This window comes from Lathyrus oleraceus, chromosome 6 (assembly GCF_024323335.1).
Source record: "Lathyrus oleraceus cultivar Zhongwan6 chromosome 6, CAAS_Psat_ZW6_1.0, whole genome shotgun sequence".
Classification (NCBI taxonomy): domain Eukaryota; kingdom Viridiplantae; phylum Streptophyta; class Magnoliopsida; order Fabales; family Fabaceae; genus Lathyrus; species Lathyrus oleraceus.
In genome coordinates, this window is record NC_066584.1 from 298237739 (window position 1) to 298253965 (window position 16227).

Genomic DNA, 16227 nt, shown 5'->3' on the forward strand with positions numbered 1-16227 from the left:
ATCTGTTGGTCGAAGGTGATCCAAGAGATTGCAATACTGAGTAATACAGTGTCTATGACATTTGTTGTAACTCATACCACATGCCGACTATCTGCACCAAAAAAGTAAATATATTATTTAGAGATAATAATCGGTAAGTAAGTAAGTATAGTCCATTGTTAAGAACTTACTTTTGTGTGTACGGGAGATGCGATGCGAAGAAAGAAAAAAGGACGGTCAAACAACACGCATATTAGAACAGAAATAGATACGCCTGATAAAATGATAAGATTATGTAGTATATATCGTCAACCCGGACACAATAAGAAAAAATGTCTCAATCTCGGAGCAACCTATGCATCATAATTTAATATCTCCTTTCAATTTTTGTAACCTTTGATTTTGATATATTAATAACTTTTTGTTACAACAAGGTTAACAACAAACATCACTCTAACTTAAACACATTTAAACAAGTGTGAATAAACAACACAAACAACAGATATCAAAACAGATAAAAATACCTAATCATAACATTTAAAAACAACATTTCTAACTGATTACAACAATCAAACTGATATCATTTGGTCCAAACATCACTTCCATGACATCCTTATCATTTTTTATTCGCACTCAGCCACGCACGACATCGATTCTCTCAATACTTCTAGTTTTTTTGTCTTCAGGTATGTTTCCATCTAATCAAAGAACCAACTCACTTTTTAGTTGCTCGAAACGACAAATATTCTAGAAGAGGATCTCCATCAGAGTCTTGTCTCTCGAATAAATCATTTTTCCATAGCGGCGACGAAGACGAACCATGTTTGCAATATAATGAAAAAAGATATGGAAAAATGAATCACACAACACCTCTATTTTTATACTAAAAAAATACACAATACACGGAGGCGCCAGAGTAATTGACGCCTCCTCGCATTTTTTATACATCGGCGTCAATTGGATTGGCAGCATCATATGCTGTAGTCAATTCAATTGACGGTCCACTTTTTAAAATTAAAGGTAGACGCCAATTCATCTAGCATCTACGTCTTAAATTTTTTTTAAAGTGAAATAATTCATAAATTAACCTAAAAAATAAATTATTTTAGAATTAAAAAAAAAGTGAATTATTTGAGTATACTAACATGCAAGGCAAGAACGTGTAATCCAGCTAATTGCTGAAAGGATTTACTTTGTGGAATTTTTTTTCTTTCATAAAATCTAACTTCAACACTTGTATTTATATCTAATTAAAACAAAAAACTTTTTTAATCTATATATATATATATATATATATATATATATATATAATATATATATATATATATATATTATATATATATATATAATATATATATATATATATTATATATATATATATATATATATATATATATATATATATATATATATATATATATATATAATTTTCTGACTTTTATATTATATTTCTCTCATTTAATATTAAGTTTAATTAATTTTGATCTTTTATTATATAAAATCGATCCATAATTTTAAATTTAAATTTTTTTAATTATTCTCTTATATTTTATATTTAAAATTAATAATATTTTTGATATTTTTAAATGATAAATTTTTGATGTAACAATAATAAATAATTGTATATAAATTTATTATAAATTTATTATAAATTTTATAAATAAAAGTATAAATTAAAATACGAAATTTCATCGATTTTTTAATGAAACCAACACTATTTAAATTTTAAAAAATAGAGATAAAATTGAGAAATCAAAATTCTAATTTAAACTTAATATTATGATATTTACAACTATTCGATGTGGGATTATAACTTAGAATTTTATAAGTCTAAATAATATATATATATATATATATATATATATATATATATATATATATATATATATATATTATATATATATATATATATATATATATATATATATATATATATATATATATATATATATATATATATATATATATATATATATATATATATATATATATATATTCTTTAATAAAGAAAATTAAACTATTAGATATATTAAAAATATTGGAGATGCATGCCCACCATCTTCTAATTGAAATGGGAGAACTTGCTTGAACACCATTTTCATCCAAGATTAACTAGGTACTTTTCACTCATTCTCTCTTCTTTTGCATTTCTTTATTAATCATGTTAAATCTGAAGCTAATCCACCATTTTTTTATCGTAGTATTAAATATGATTAGGGTGGAGAGTAAAGGGGGTGGTTTAATTTCATATTTTGATCAAAATCAATCTTTGATTACTGATATTTAGGCCAAATAATGACATATGCGGCAATTTTTTTAATATGTACTCTATCATGTCAATTCATTAGTGTTATTAGTTGTTATCTTCAATTTTTGATTTTTATTAATCGGAAAATTTTCCGATTTGGAATCGTTGTTCTCGTTTACTAGTCGATCTTAGTGTTAGACGAAGATGAATGAACATCTATAATTTTAAAATAATTTTAAAAAGGGAGTTGTTACAATTCGTTTATACGTTGTCTAATATTCATATAATAGTTTAGAATTTTTGATTGCATGATTTCATATTTCTGAATCGCGAGAAATCTAATCTAGGGTTTAAGTATCGGTGACACTTGTAAATCACTTTAGATTTAGTTAATTTAATTGAATCTTTTTTTATAGATGAATTATATAATATAAAAAATGTAAAGTTTTTAAATCTGAAGATTTTCATATGATATTGCAGAAAGATTTATCAACCGAACAAATGCGAGATAAGGTGAAAAATGGACATAGATAGACGTCATCGATTCAAGTAAAGAAGTGATCATACGTAAGTATTCTAATGTTTTTCTACTAAATATAATTTAGAATTTTTGATTGCATGACTTCATATTTTCTGAATTGCGAGAAATCTAATTTAGGGTTTAACTATCGGTGATACTTGTAAATCACTTTAGATTTAGTTAATTTGATTGAATCTTTTTTTATAGATGAAATTATATAATATAAAAAATGTAGATGAAATTATATAATATAAAAAATGTAAAGTTTTTAAATCTAAAGATTTTCTTATGATATTGCAGAAAGATTTATCAACTCAACAAACGCGAGATAAGGTGAAAAGTGGACATAGACGTCACCGATCCAAGTAAAGAAGTGATCATATGTAAGTATTATAATGTTTCTCTACTAAATATAATGCTTGTTAAAATTAATTTGAATTTTGATATATACTAAATTACATGTGATTTTCCATAGCATTTGAATCTGAAGAGAAAATAGAATAATTCATGTAATAAGTCAAAGAGAGATAACATACATAATTTGTCTTAAAATGATAGTGTTCATATACAATAGAATAATTCATATAATAAGTCAGAGAGATTATACATAGATTGTTTTCTAAAAAATGATAAAGTGTTTATATACAATGTCGGAGATTTTTTATTCAAAAAGTTGACCTATAACACTTTGGAATCGTGGCATTGTGCTAAGAGCATACATGATTCTAAGTGAAAGATGTAGTATTCAAACTACTTAGTTTAATATAGCTTTGTAACTACGTTGAACTATATAACTTTGAATGCTATATATTTCATTTAAAGTTTTAATTTTAGAACATTTCATACACCAATATCCTCAATATATATCGCTACATATTTTTATTTAAATATTGAATTTTTTACTCGCATTAACACTTAAACATTCATTCCTCATCTTATTTCACCTTGATAGAATGTAAAATAAGCTTGATTTCATTTTTAAAAATCACCTTATAACATGTTGGTGTCCAGATACATGTAATATCCACCATCCATCTAGTATAAGAATTAATGGTTTAATTTTCATGTTAGATATTTTTAATTCGACTCTAATATCATATTAAAATAATATTCTTTTAAAATTATTCTAAATTTAAGTTTTCACTTGTTTAAAACTACAAAATCATTTATGAAATCATGAACATCTATTAAGAAAACACTCATAGTAGCTTAGTTTCTCAATTTGTAATTTAGAATACTTGTTAGCATTTTCTAAATTTTCGAAAATAAAGTGATTAAAATGTTAGTATAGTATCGACTTATTTTAAAATTTTATTTTTACCTTGATCATGTTCAATTTAATTTCACTCAACATAGGATATCTAGGTTGAATAAAGATAGAAACTTATTTATTTATTTTATAATATTATAATTAAGAATAAACACTTATGCCGTTTCTTTTCTCACGCACACAACAATCTTAATTTCTGTCACATTAAAAAACAAAAGATTATTCTCTGATTTTTTGATGTGTTTGGTTATTGATTTTTGATTACCTTGTTCTTGAGCCTCCATTACATAAAAAAACAAAAACCACCTCAATCATAGTACAAACCGAACAACACATTTCGATAGTCCAAGAATCCCACTTTTTCGTTTTTCGTAGAATCGACCGTGCAAACTCAATCCTCGAAACCCTTTCTTGTTTGTTTCTCAACTATTTATCTTTGTTATTCTCGAACGTTGTGGAAACTGTCATGTTTTGGTGACATGCACCATGTAATTACGTGACTATGGAGGAGAACAAGTGCTTACGTGTGTGTCTTTTTCAGAGACAGTTATTATTATAAAAGACAATAACAATGGAAGATGTATCAGTGTTTAAATATGAAAAGGTCTCGCCATTCTTCGCCTGTATTTTGTGTGATCGAACTCTAAGGAATGCCGCCACAATTTCTGAATGCTTGGATACTTGTAAGTTTTTTTTACCTTGTTCTTATGCTTGAAACTAGGTTTTGATTTTTGTTTTTTTTTTTCTTCCATTTTTTATTACTATATTTTGTAGCTAAATCTCTGAGTTTAATAACAGTTTGCAGGGAATGTATAGAAAGGAAGATAGTAGATGAGAATCTAAATCATTGTCCAATATGCAATGTAGACTTGGGATGTTCTCCATTAGACAAACTAAGGTATGTGTATGCTGTCCAATATATATCATATCAGTGTCTCTCAGTGTTGGACACTGACACGACACGACATATGTGATTAAATTCAATTTATTTTATTTTCTCGTGTTATATTACTTTTGTGACACGTCAGTGTCATAAACTGTATATGTGTTGTGTCAGTGTTTCATACATTGTATGATTTGTTTCGTTTCTAATTTTACTTTTTGTAGAGTTTTCTTGAAATGTAAATTATATTATATTGGAAATGTAAATTTACAGGACGGATAATAATAAGAAGACAATGATTAGTAAAGTTCTCATCTCTACAAAAGAATATTTTGAGACAGATGAAAATGTTGGTTCAACTCAAGTAGTAACCAAAAAGAGGAAGAACTCTCGATCCTCTTCGCAGTCCAACGCGAAAAAGGCTAAAAAAGATTCAAAGAAAATTAAGAAAGAGGTAAAAAAAGGAAAGAAGATTCTGCAAGAGCCAAGGCAGCTGCAGGAACAAGTTCTTATCACTCCACAGGAACCAAAAACTCCTGCTTCTGAAATCGCTGTTGCAGCAGGTGTTAAGAAAGACGCGAAACAGCAACGCGGAATAGAAATTTTGGATGAAGTTTCTACAATTCTATCTGCTAGAAAAGCAAAAAATGTGGCGAGGAAAAAGTTTATCAGAACTGAATTAGATTCTACTTCTCAGCCTGACAAAGCCACATCTGATGGAAAGAAAGAAGATATCCGCCCTCGGCTTGAGACATTCACCGAGACTCCGAAAATCAGATTTAAGGTAAAAGGGAAACTTTTTTTTTCTGGTCCTCTATTCTTTATCTGATATATCAGTTTGTTCAAATTCCGTTACGTTACAGCGCTAAAATGCTGTTAGCCGCTATTTGACAATACTAAAACCGTATTTTGGAACAATGTAGCACTATAGTGCCAATATAGTCTTTATTTAACAACTTTGTTGTATACTATGATTAGCAGAGTTCTTCAAAACCAGAATCATCAAACCAGAACTCAGTGTTCAAGAATGTTTCAAAGGACAGAGCTGAGTTAAGGAAAGAAAAAGCTGCTGCTGTTAGCAAGCCATTGAATTGGTTTGTGGAAACTACAAACGCGGACGAGTCTCTTAATAACTCCACCCTGCAAGGAAATGGCCTCATTCCAATGCTTGTGGACTCTAGTGACAACGACGACTCTCGTAGCGTGTCTAAGGTTGATATTAACAAGCACTGTAACTACCAAACAGAAGCAGGTGGCGATCAAAACGAGTCTGTTCCATCAAAATCAAGTTCCTTGAAGTTTAAGATTAAGAGGGTGGACACAAACCAAGAGAAAAGAGTGAGATTTTCAGAGGACTTGAACCTTCCCGCACCACCTGAAACTGAAACCAAAAAAGAATTTGGTCCTATTTGGTTCTCCTTGATCGCTTCTAACGATCGGTATGACTACTTTTCATGTCTGGTTAATATTCATCTCCCGAAATCCATATTATATCGTAAATCTCTGATATTTGAATTTCTGGATGCAGAGAACTCGGTGCGCTGCCACAGATATCTTCTCATTACTTAAGAGTCAAGTAAGTATTTTTTTTCTTATCCTTAACTGAACCGCGCTGAAAAAAATCGATATGTGACTTACAGTTCACAAAGTGAACTCAACAGTCCTACTTATCAGCCAATAGTAACAATTTAGTAAATCACATTCGCGAAGAATCGGGTAAATTCAAAAAGTACAGTTTGGCTTTTTTAAGGTAGTTCTGATATAAAATCACAAAACAAGTGAACCAAATCTCTATACCAGTTCGGTTCGGGGCAGACTATTAACACGGTTTGATTAATTTTGATCGAACCGAACCAAAAACAGATTCTAAATTGTGAAATAGATTCAAGTTCACTAATCTTTACATTATTATTTATAGGGATGGAAGTTTAACTGTTTCTTATATCAAAAAGTATCTTGTGAAGAAGCTTGATCTTGCTAGTGAAGCCGAGGTAAGTTGATTTTCTCACATTATCATGAACCAATGTATTACAACTTTTTGAGAAACTTATTTTTAATTTTGATTATTTACAGGTGGAGATTTTATTGGGAGGGAAGCCAGTTTATTGTTCAATGCAGGTGCAAAACTTGATGGAGATGTGGTTGGAAACAATGTCAAAGAAAGAAATGATTCAGACATCTGTTGGAAGTTCTGCTAAGGATTTTGTTATGGTTCTTTCTTATGGTAGAAAGGCTTGAGATGAGATGAGGACTCATACATGAACTATTTTTAGACTTCTTTGGATTCAATTTTTGATAGGGATAAAAGTGATTTTGACATGTTTGAATGTTGGTTAGAATTGGTTTTGGTTTCGGAATTTAATTTGGTTTAAAGATAGAATTTGAGCTTTTGACTCTAAAATTGAAGTTGAGTTTGAAATTTATCATTCAAATAATGCTTTTTACTTGCAGTAAATTGAATGAAATTACAAACGATACAGAGACTCTGACACATTCTTTTTCAAAAGTTTCGGTGCTATGTAAGGTCTATGTCCCCTAATTTATCACAGTTTTGTTTTTAAGAAAAAAACAAAAAGGTAAAGATTTTAACAAATGTTTGATTCTCTTTTGTTTTGGTTTTTTAACCTCTCGATTATATTTGTCCGAAAATGTTTTTGTGACATAAATATATTGATTTTATTATTAAATGGTTAGCGCAGCTTAAATATGTGATTAATTAGGTTTTATAAGTGAATAATGAAAATATGTAATTTTTCCGTACTGATTTTTGACCCACAACATAGTTTTTTTTTGTCATCAAGTGATTAATGGAGTTTAAATACATGAATAATTGCATTTAGTAGATTATTCATGACTATTTTGTATATCTTAAAAATTGATTTTTTGACACACAACACCATTTATTTTTACATTAAATAATTAAGAATGTTCAAATGTATATAAATTATGTTCGGATGATATCATTCTTTTTGTGAAATATAAGAAATGAGTGTCCAAATAGCAAGTCCATTTTTTTTATACTTGCTGTGTTTCTTTCGAGATCACGAGGCATCTTAGTTGTTTGGAAGAGATTATTTTGGAGAATTTTTTAATGTATTTTATAAGTATTTTAACCATCACGTAAAAATTTTAAAATATTTCTTGATTCCGAAAATATATATTTGGATGCATCAAATTCTGATTGAACATTAAAATATTCCGGATATGCATCTATGAAATAATGTCGGAGATACATCTCCGTAACATACAGAACAAAATTAATCATAAGTTATATTTTGTTTACGTATATTCAGATGAATATTTATTAGAATTATTTACCATGTCATGTGACGAGATTTAAACCATACAATGGATATACAAACAATAACGTACATAAATCCAAATGATTCAAAAATGTCATATATAAATAAAAGATCAAAAATGTCAAAAAAAAGTTGAAAGCAACGATAAGGTAACATGATGTCAAAATATAATACAACCATAATACTACTATATACTAATGCACTACTATGTATGTCAGACTACATCTCATCGGCCTCCTCGGCCATCAACCTCCCTCGCCCTCCAACGATATCTCTGATACATCAATACCCCCCGTGTCTCCGTAATGATGGCATTTAGGATCTGCCTCACATTAGATCTATTAGGAAAGATACCTCTGCCAATGTCTACCTACGCAATCTCCACAATGTGACGACATCTAAGCAAGACATCCTCAACATGATCTAAGTGTGCTTGCTCATCCTCTAGTATCTCCTAATGAGCTGGCCTCAGTGGGTCTCATGGAGCAGCATGCACCATATACAGATGTGACACCCTAAAGAACCACCTGACATACTTGTCCATGTAGCTCTAGTCGCTCGGGACTATGATACTTTGTGCCTCCTTCGATACCAGATGACTCTCATAATCATCAAACATATCATTCATCTGTCTATGTATCAAAGCAGAAGGAGCCGATACAACAGGGTGTTTGAGAATGGTCTGAGTGCAGACGAATTTCCGCATAACGCACTCAGGCAGATGAGAAGCAGTGAAATGTGATATGCAGGCCAACCATCCAGAGTATAGCACTATCTTGTCAAATTGTTGTGTCTCACGGTGATTGACATAGCTGTTGAAGTGCATATCATCAACAACCAAGCGGTCAAGATACACTTTGAACGGCTCAATCGCATGGTTTCCTATGAGCGGGGCAAATGCAGTAGCATGCAGCATATCCTCAGAGTAAGTCGGTACACTCGCCCAGAAGAAGATGCGCGAGAAGTGCTCGAGGATCCAAGCCTGAAAAGTTTGGAATCCACGAATCATAAGTAATGGTGTTGTGAAGATGAAGGAAAATGACACAGAAAGATTAAAAGACCAATAAATATTACCGTCAGTAGTGTGATGCTTCCTGTGACCTGATTCGTCTTCCACTTACAGCCATCTGATAACTTCAAATACAAGTATACCAAAAAAGTGCCCCCCGATTGTACTCATGGATCTGCTCGAAATCCTGTAAGTACCGTAGGTATACGACATTTGTATAAGTGACACTCAATGTCACAAACTTGCCAATTAAAATAAGCGTAAATTTAAAAGAATTAATCTAATGGATGCTACCTCTCCGTCCCAGATATGTATGATAGTATGGTCTGGGTACAGAGGTAGTAGTGACAAATCTACAGGGCCTCCTCCAAATGCCTCTGGCTCAGCATCCGCAGCAGTCTCACCATCTAGAGGTGGCACTGGCTCAACAACATCAGCAGTAAGAGGTGGCAATGGTGCCTTCGGTACCACTGGTGACTCAGTTACCTCAGGCGCCTGAATAGGTGAAATCTAACGCATGTGGGAGGATGGAGGGAGTGATGTGTTGGTAGGTGAAACCTTTCTCCTATGGGAAAAAGAAGATGGAGAAGCATGACGAGAAACACGAACCCCAGAAGTAGATAGTTCTGCATGGTCAGAGGGACCAGGATCATCTCAAACTTGTTGACTCTTCTCCCTCCACAATGATGCGTGTTGTGCAGCCCTCTCGTGCCTCAGTCTATCGTGTCTACCAGCCATTATGCGTATAAGTTAAAGTAAAGCTCACAATTAGTTCAAGCATACATCACTACATGTAATAAAACCAAAAAAAATAATAATAATAGAAAAAATTTCAGAGATGCATCTTCTGTTGCTGGAAAACTAAAACGTTGAAAAAATTCGGAGATGCGTCTCCGAAATTTTCTATAACTCATCAGTTGCATCAATGGCGGCAATGCGGACATTGAAACCAAAAAAATATTGTATTGATCATCATTTTCAACAAACTATCATGTTTTATACTATGTCTAGACTATCAATCATCTAATTTCTACTCATTTCCTAACACAATAATCAATTTCCACTCATTTACACAAAAACTCAAACTATTCAAAACATCTAAAAACTTACAAATTTTCACTTTGCTTTAGTGTTGGATGATGTTTCTGATGTTGATTGAAGTTCCTTTGACCTTGGTTGCTTGATTTTGCACTTGGTGATGAAAGAAATATTGAGAGAGTTTGAAGAGGGTTTGACAAATATTAGAAATGAGGAAGGAGAAGGATTCTGGTGCGATTTAAGCTCCAAATTGTTCCGGAGATGCATCTCCGACATTATTCCGTAGATGTATCTCCGGAATATTTTAACGTTAACTTAGTCTTGGAAGAGTCGGGAAATATATCTCTAAAATCTGGGGGCATTTAAGTATTTTTACATAGTAGCTAAGAAGCATATATGGTGCATTAAGAAATACCCTTATTTAACAAAGTACTTAGAAGTTAGAACTTATAAAAATAATAATAGGTTTTGATATGTTGATATCTATGTAGCACCGACACTTCTGGAAAAAAATATGTCTGTATTCGTGTCGGTATTAGACACTTGCACCAACACTTGTAATTACATTTAATCTATTTTTTTTATAAATTATTATAGGTATCACCGTATCAATGTCAAGATCGTATTCGGGGTCTCCGTAATTCATAGGTTGATATATAATTGAGTTTATTCTCATAACTTATCTAAATATAGTTTAGCCTTGTAAGTTATTATTTCCAGCAATGCTCTAAATTGTGTTTAATAAATTCATGGTCACGTTGTTATTTGTTATTCCAAATAATGCAGAGAGTTGTTGTTTTTGCTACTTTTGAATTCCTAAGTTTGTAATTTCTTAAAAAATTGAAAAAATAAAAATCACCATGAGGTATAGAGTAAGTTATTGGTGTACACAGATACAAAGGAACAGTGTGTTTCGATTTAAAGAGGCGTGAACCAGGAATGATAGATGCGAGAGGCGATTCGAAGGGCATGGTGAATCCCACAAACCTTTGCCGAGGAGAAAATTAAAGATTTGAGATCGTTGGGAGTCATGTTTGAAATGTATCGAAGGAATAACATCAAGCAGGAGATTTCAAGAGTGGAAGCTGAAATTAAAGAAATGAATCTTCGGGCATCATCGACTGAGGAGATGTCAAACACGAAACGACTTAACAAGCATCTTGATAATCTCCTTGCAACATAAGAAGTCATTTGGAGGCAGTGAAGTAGAGCAGGTTGAATAATGGTGATAAGAATATAAAACTCTTGAAAACAAATACAATAGCAAGAATTAAAGATGAGGCAGAATATTGTTGGAGAAAGGAGGAGGATATCGAGAGATAGTTTTTTTCCTACTATAGAGAGATTTTTTCTTTGGCTGGAACAAAAGGCGTAAAGGCAATTTGCAAAGTTGTTAAAGACAGGCTCTCAGGAGAAAATGTCTGATGGTGCAATAGGAGGTTTCGATTTTCTAGACATCAAGGAGGCTCTCCATCAGATGCAACCCTTGAAGGCCCCTGGCCCATAAGGATTATCAGCGATGTTCTACTAGAAGTTTTGGTACATTTTGAGTCGGGATGTGAAGAAGCTTGCTCTTGATGTTCTCAACAGTGGAAAATGCCCAGAGAATTTGAATAGAACTTTTATCCTCCTAATCCCGAAAGGAAAGAACCCCCACTCATCAAACGACTTTAGACCAATCAGCTTATGCAATATAACCATGAAGATAATAACTAAATGCATTGCTAACGGGTTGAAACCTTTTCTTCCCGGCATTATTGACGAAGAATAAAGTACTTTTGTCAAAGGAAGCTTAATCACGGATAATTGCCTCATCGCCATGGAATGCTTCCATTGGCTGAAGAAGAAAACTAGAAAACTAAAGAACAAAAAACGAATTATGGCCCTGAAACTTGATATGTCAAAAACATGTGACAAAATTGAATGGGATTTTGTGAAGATCATGCTGACCACTATGGACTTCCCAACAAACATAGTTTCTTTGATCATGAGGTGTGTAACAACAATATTATATGAGATCCTAATCAATGGCCAACCTAGTAGAAGATTCTCACCAGAAAGGGGCTTAAGACAAGGGGACTCATGTCCCCTTACCTTTGCATCCTATGCGCGAATGTGTTATCTGAGCTGATCTCATTGGAAGTCAAGTGAAACAACATCCATGGGTTAAGGGTGGTGTTTGGAAGGTCAAGAATAAGATATGTGAGAAAATGGGATTCAGCAGGTAGCAACTCATACAAAATACCTAGGTCTCCCAATGGTGTTTGGAAGGTCAAAAAAGGAAGTTTTCTTCTTCATTGTGGATCAGGTTTGGAAGAAGCTAAAAGGATGGAAAGAGAAGACTCTGGCGGGGAGGGAAGTTCTAATTAAATCAGGGGCTCGGGAAATTCCCATCTACATAATGAGTTGTTATGAACTTTCAGACAGTTGTTGTGATCAAATAGAAAGGATGATTGCAAAGTTTTGGTGGGGAGCAAAAGAGGGGCAGAGGAAAATACACTGAATGAGATGAGAGCGGTTGTCAAAGGCCAAGAGTAAAGGAGGAATGAGGTTCATAAAATTTGGAGATTTCAATAAAGCACTGCTTGGAAAACAAAGCTGGAGGTTGATAAATGGAGAGCACACTCTGATGAGGAAAGTCTTCAAAGCCAGATATTTCCCAAATTGCAAGTTGATGGAAGCAAAGCATGGTAACTCTCCAATCTATGCTCTGAGAAGCATTCTTAGTGCTAGAGGTTTTATGGATGTTGGTTGCAAGTAGCAGATTGGAAATGGAAAGCAAGTGCAGATTTGGAAAGATAAATGGATCCCAACAGTACCAGGTCCTAGCGTGTTGAAAACATAGCTCATCTTCTACTGCTTCCATGCTTTTGAGGTGCACCAAATTGTAAGTATTCCTCTGTCGCGGCGGCTTCATGAAGACAAGCTGTTATGGTTCCTTGAGAAAGAAGGTTCCTACTCAATGAAATTGCGGAGCACAAAATGTGTGTGCAACCTTGTGGAAGCTTTGGCAGGGAAAAAATCTCCTTATGTTTCAACATAAATATTTCAATCCAATGGAGGTGGAGAGAGATGTAGAGGGCTTGGTAGATGAGTTCTCTTTCGTCAACAAATCCCACAAGGAAGACAATTAGGATGGGCAAGTGCTTACAAAATCTAATATGAACGTGGACTTTACTGTATTTGATGTGGGCAAACAACTTGGGATGCATTGTCAAAAATTATGAAGGTTCTACAATGCTTCATGCCTGCAAGCAGACCATCACAGTGGATTTGTGCGTGGAAGAGGCGCTAGGAGTTCAGTGGTGGTTGGAATTGGCAGAAGATCTCAATTGGAATAGAAATCTAATCTGGACAGATACTTTGATGGTGGCGGCAGACTACATTCAAGGACACAAAGTAGTTGCAACAACTTCTCCAATTATGAAGGATTGCATTGGCATTATTAGCTAATTTTAACTTTGCTTTTTTTGCTTATATTTGTCTCAATTTGAACTCTGAAGCCCATAACTTGGTTAGGCTTGCTAAATTGTATGGTTCCATAACCTGGATTGGTGAGCACCTTGGCTGCCAACCCCATGGTCCTTCTCTTTCTTGAATGAATGGAGTTTTCTACCCATAAAAAAAAATCTTAATGCACCTCATATGCTTCTTATGCACCACACGAAATTTCAAAAATATCCTCAATTTTTGGAGATGTATCTCCGGATGCACCAAATGGTCAGTTAACGTTAACATATTCTGGAGATGCATCTACGAAATATTTTGGAGGTTAAATCGTGTTAGACTTTTCTCCTTCCTCCTTTCACATTACTCAAACTTCAACTCAACTTCAACTCTCAAAATTCTTCTCAACACCAAGTCAAATTTCATTCAACAAGGCTCAAGGGAACTCGAGCGAACATCAATATGTATTTGTAACATTATCCATCTTTATCAAAAACATCAATTTCTTGTAAGTTTTTCGAGTTTTTAATAAACGTTTGAGTTTTGCTGTAAATGACTAGAAATCAATAATTAGGGTTAGAAATGAGTAGAAATCACATTTAAGATAGTTTAGCCATAGTGTATTAGTTATTTGTTGGCTGAAATTGATGATAAAAATAACTTTTTTTAGCTTTATTGTGGTACATTACACCATTGACGCGACCTCTGAGTTACAGAAAATTCCGGAGATGCAACTGCTGAATTTTTCAGCAGTTTAGTTTTCTAGTAACCGGAGATGCATCTCCTAAATTTTTTTAACGATTTAGTTTCCCAGAAATCGAAGATGCATCTCCACAAATCACTCAGTCTTTCTTACTTGTGTTGTTTGTCTGCACTAATGGTCTGCCTTACTGTAACTTACAGGCATAATGGATGATATACATGATAGATTGAGGCATGACAGGGTTGCTCAGCATGAATTTATTCGTCGGGAGAAGAGTCGGTAGGTTCTGGATGCTATTGGTCCCTCTGGTAAGACAGAGTCGTCTACTTCTAGGGCTTGTGCTTCTCCTCATACCATTTCATCTTCTTTTTTCCCGTAGGAGACGGGATCCACCATCTGACGCATCACTCCTTTCATCCTCCCGCAGGCGTCAGGTTTCACCAGTGCAACGTCTTAATGTAGATGTCGTTGATCCACTCCCACCTCCTACTGTTGATGATGTTGATCCATTCCCACCTCTTACTGTTGTGCATGTTGATCCAGTGCCACCTCCAAAGGGTGAGGTTGTTGTAGATGTTGAGCTAGAGGCTTTTGGAGGTGGTCCAGTTGATTTTTCCTTACTGCCTATGTATCTAGACCATACTGCCAGACATATCTGGGACGAGAGGTAACATTAGTTGGATTCTTTATTTACTTTTACTTTAATTTTAATTTTTAACATCGATTATTTCTGGCATTGAGTATTTCTGACAAGTTTCAGGAGCGTGATCCATAGAAGTTTCTTAACCACGAGAGGAAGATTGTCGCATTGCCTCATCCGAATGAGAAATGGTTTCAATCAGTTTTGTCCTTATCTGGCCTGAAGGACTTGTGCATGACTGGTTATACTTCAGTCCACCATGAGATGCTTAATGCATTCATGGAGATATTGCACTCTGAGACCTCGTCATTTCATCTTCTGCATGGTGAGATGTCTATCACACTCAACGATGTCTCGTGTTTGCTACATCTTCCGAACATGGGGAGATTCCTAGATCATTGGAGGATGACCAAAGGCGAGGCACTCGAGATGATGTTAGAGTATCGGGGGGCTGATCCAGGGGAGGTGATGGATGAGTTGGATAAGACCAGGGGTACTCATGCTAGATTTGTATACCTGGAGAAGGTATATGAGGATGTGCTCCTGAGTGCACAGCAGGCTGATGATGATGAGAAGGTGGCGCTCCACAAATCGCATGTATTGAGAGCATACCTACTTTATTTGGTTGGCACTGCGATTTTGTGGACAATAGTGCCACTTATACAGACTTCTACCTACGTTAATTCGTGGATTTCAAACGGATCCATGAGTACAACTGGGGGGCGGCTTGTCTAGTTTACATATATTTGAAGCTGAGAGATGGTTGTATGTGGAAGACGAACAAATCACAAGCAGCATCACACTATTGACGATAATAATTTTTGGTCTTTGAATGTTTCTTTGTCATTTTCATTTCATCTTTGCAAAGCCATTATTGATGATTTATGTGTTCCTAACTTTTCATTTCAGTGTTGGATCCTCCAGCACTTCCCGCGCACCTCTGGCTGGGCGAGTGTACCTGATTACACTGAGGATATGCCGCATGCTACTACTTTATCCCGCTTAGAAGAAACCAGACGACCGAGCCTAACAGAGTCTATCTTGACCGTTTGGTTTTTGAGGACATGCACTTCAACAACTATGTTTATCACCGCGAGACACAACCATTTGACGAGATAGTGATATACTCTGGATGGTTGGCATTCGGATCATGTTTCATTGCTTCTCATCGGCCCGAGTGCGTCATGC

At 34.0% G+C, this 16227-nt stretch overlaps 1 protein-coding gene across 2 annotated transcripts; it reads left to right on the plus strand.

Moving 5' to 3' along the window:
• Positions 1 to 1993: 1993 nt before the first annotated feature.
• On the plus strand, positions 1994 to 7301 carry LOC127092352 (E3 ubiquitin protein ligase DRIP1). 2 transcript variants are annotated; one of them, XM_051031207.1, is made up of 10 exons: positions 1994 to 2095; positions 2708 to 2794; positions 3048 to 3130; positions 4559 to 4700; positions 4816 to 4915; positions 5174 to 5684; positions 5879 to 6339; positions 6429 to 6476; positions 6819 to 6891; positions 6974 to 7301. In XM_051031207.1, the coding sequence occupies exons 4-10, from the start codon at positions 4589 to 4591 to the stop codon at positions 7136 to 7138; spliced, it is 1470 nt and encodes a 489-aa protein (XP_050887164.1). In that variant the 5' UTR covers positions 1994 to 2095; positions 2708 to 2794; positions 3048 to 3130; positions 4559 to 4588; the 3' UTR covers positions 7139 to 7301. The 2 variants fall into 2 exon arrangements, with proteins under 2 accessions (XP_050887164.1, XP_050887166.1); XM_051031209.1 differs by having other exon boundaries at positions 5882 to 6339.
• Positions 7302 to 16227: the final 8926 nt, after the last annotated feature.

Coding starts and splice junctions, on each gene's coding strand:
- LOC127092352 (XM_051031207.1), top strand. CDS start 4,589: ATGGAAGATGTATCAGTGTTTAAATATGAAAAGGTCTCGCCATTCTTC. Junction 6,477..6,818: donor TCTCATTACTTAAGAGTCAA/GTAAGTATTTTT, acceptor TATTATTTATAG/GGATGGAAGTTTAACTGTTT. Junction 6,892..6,973: donor ATCTTGCTAGTGAAGCCGAG/GTAAGTTGATTT, acceptor GATTATTTACAG/GTGGAGATTTTATTGGGAGG.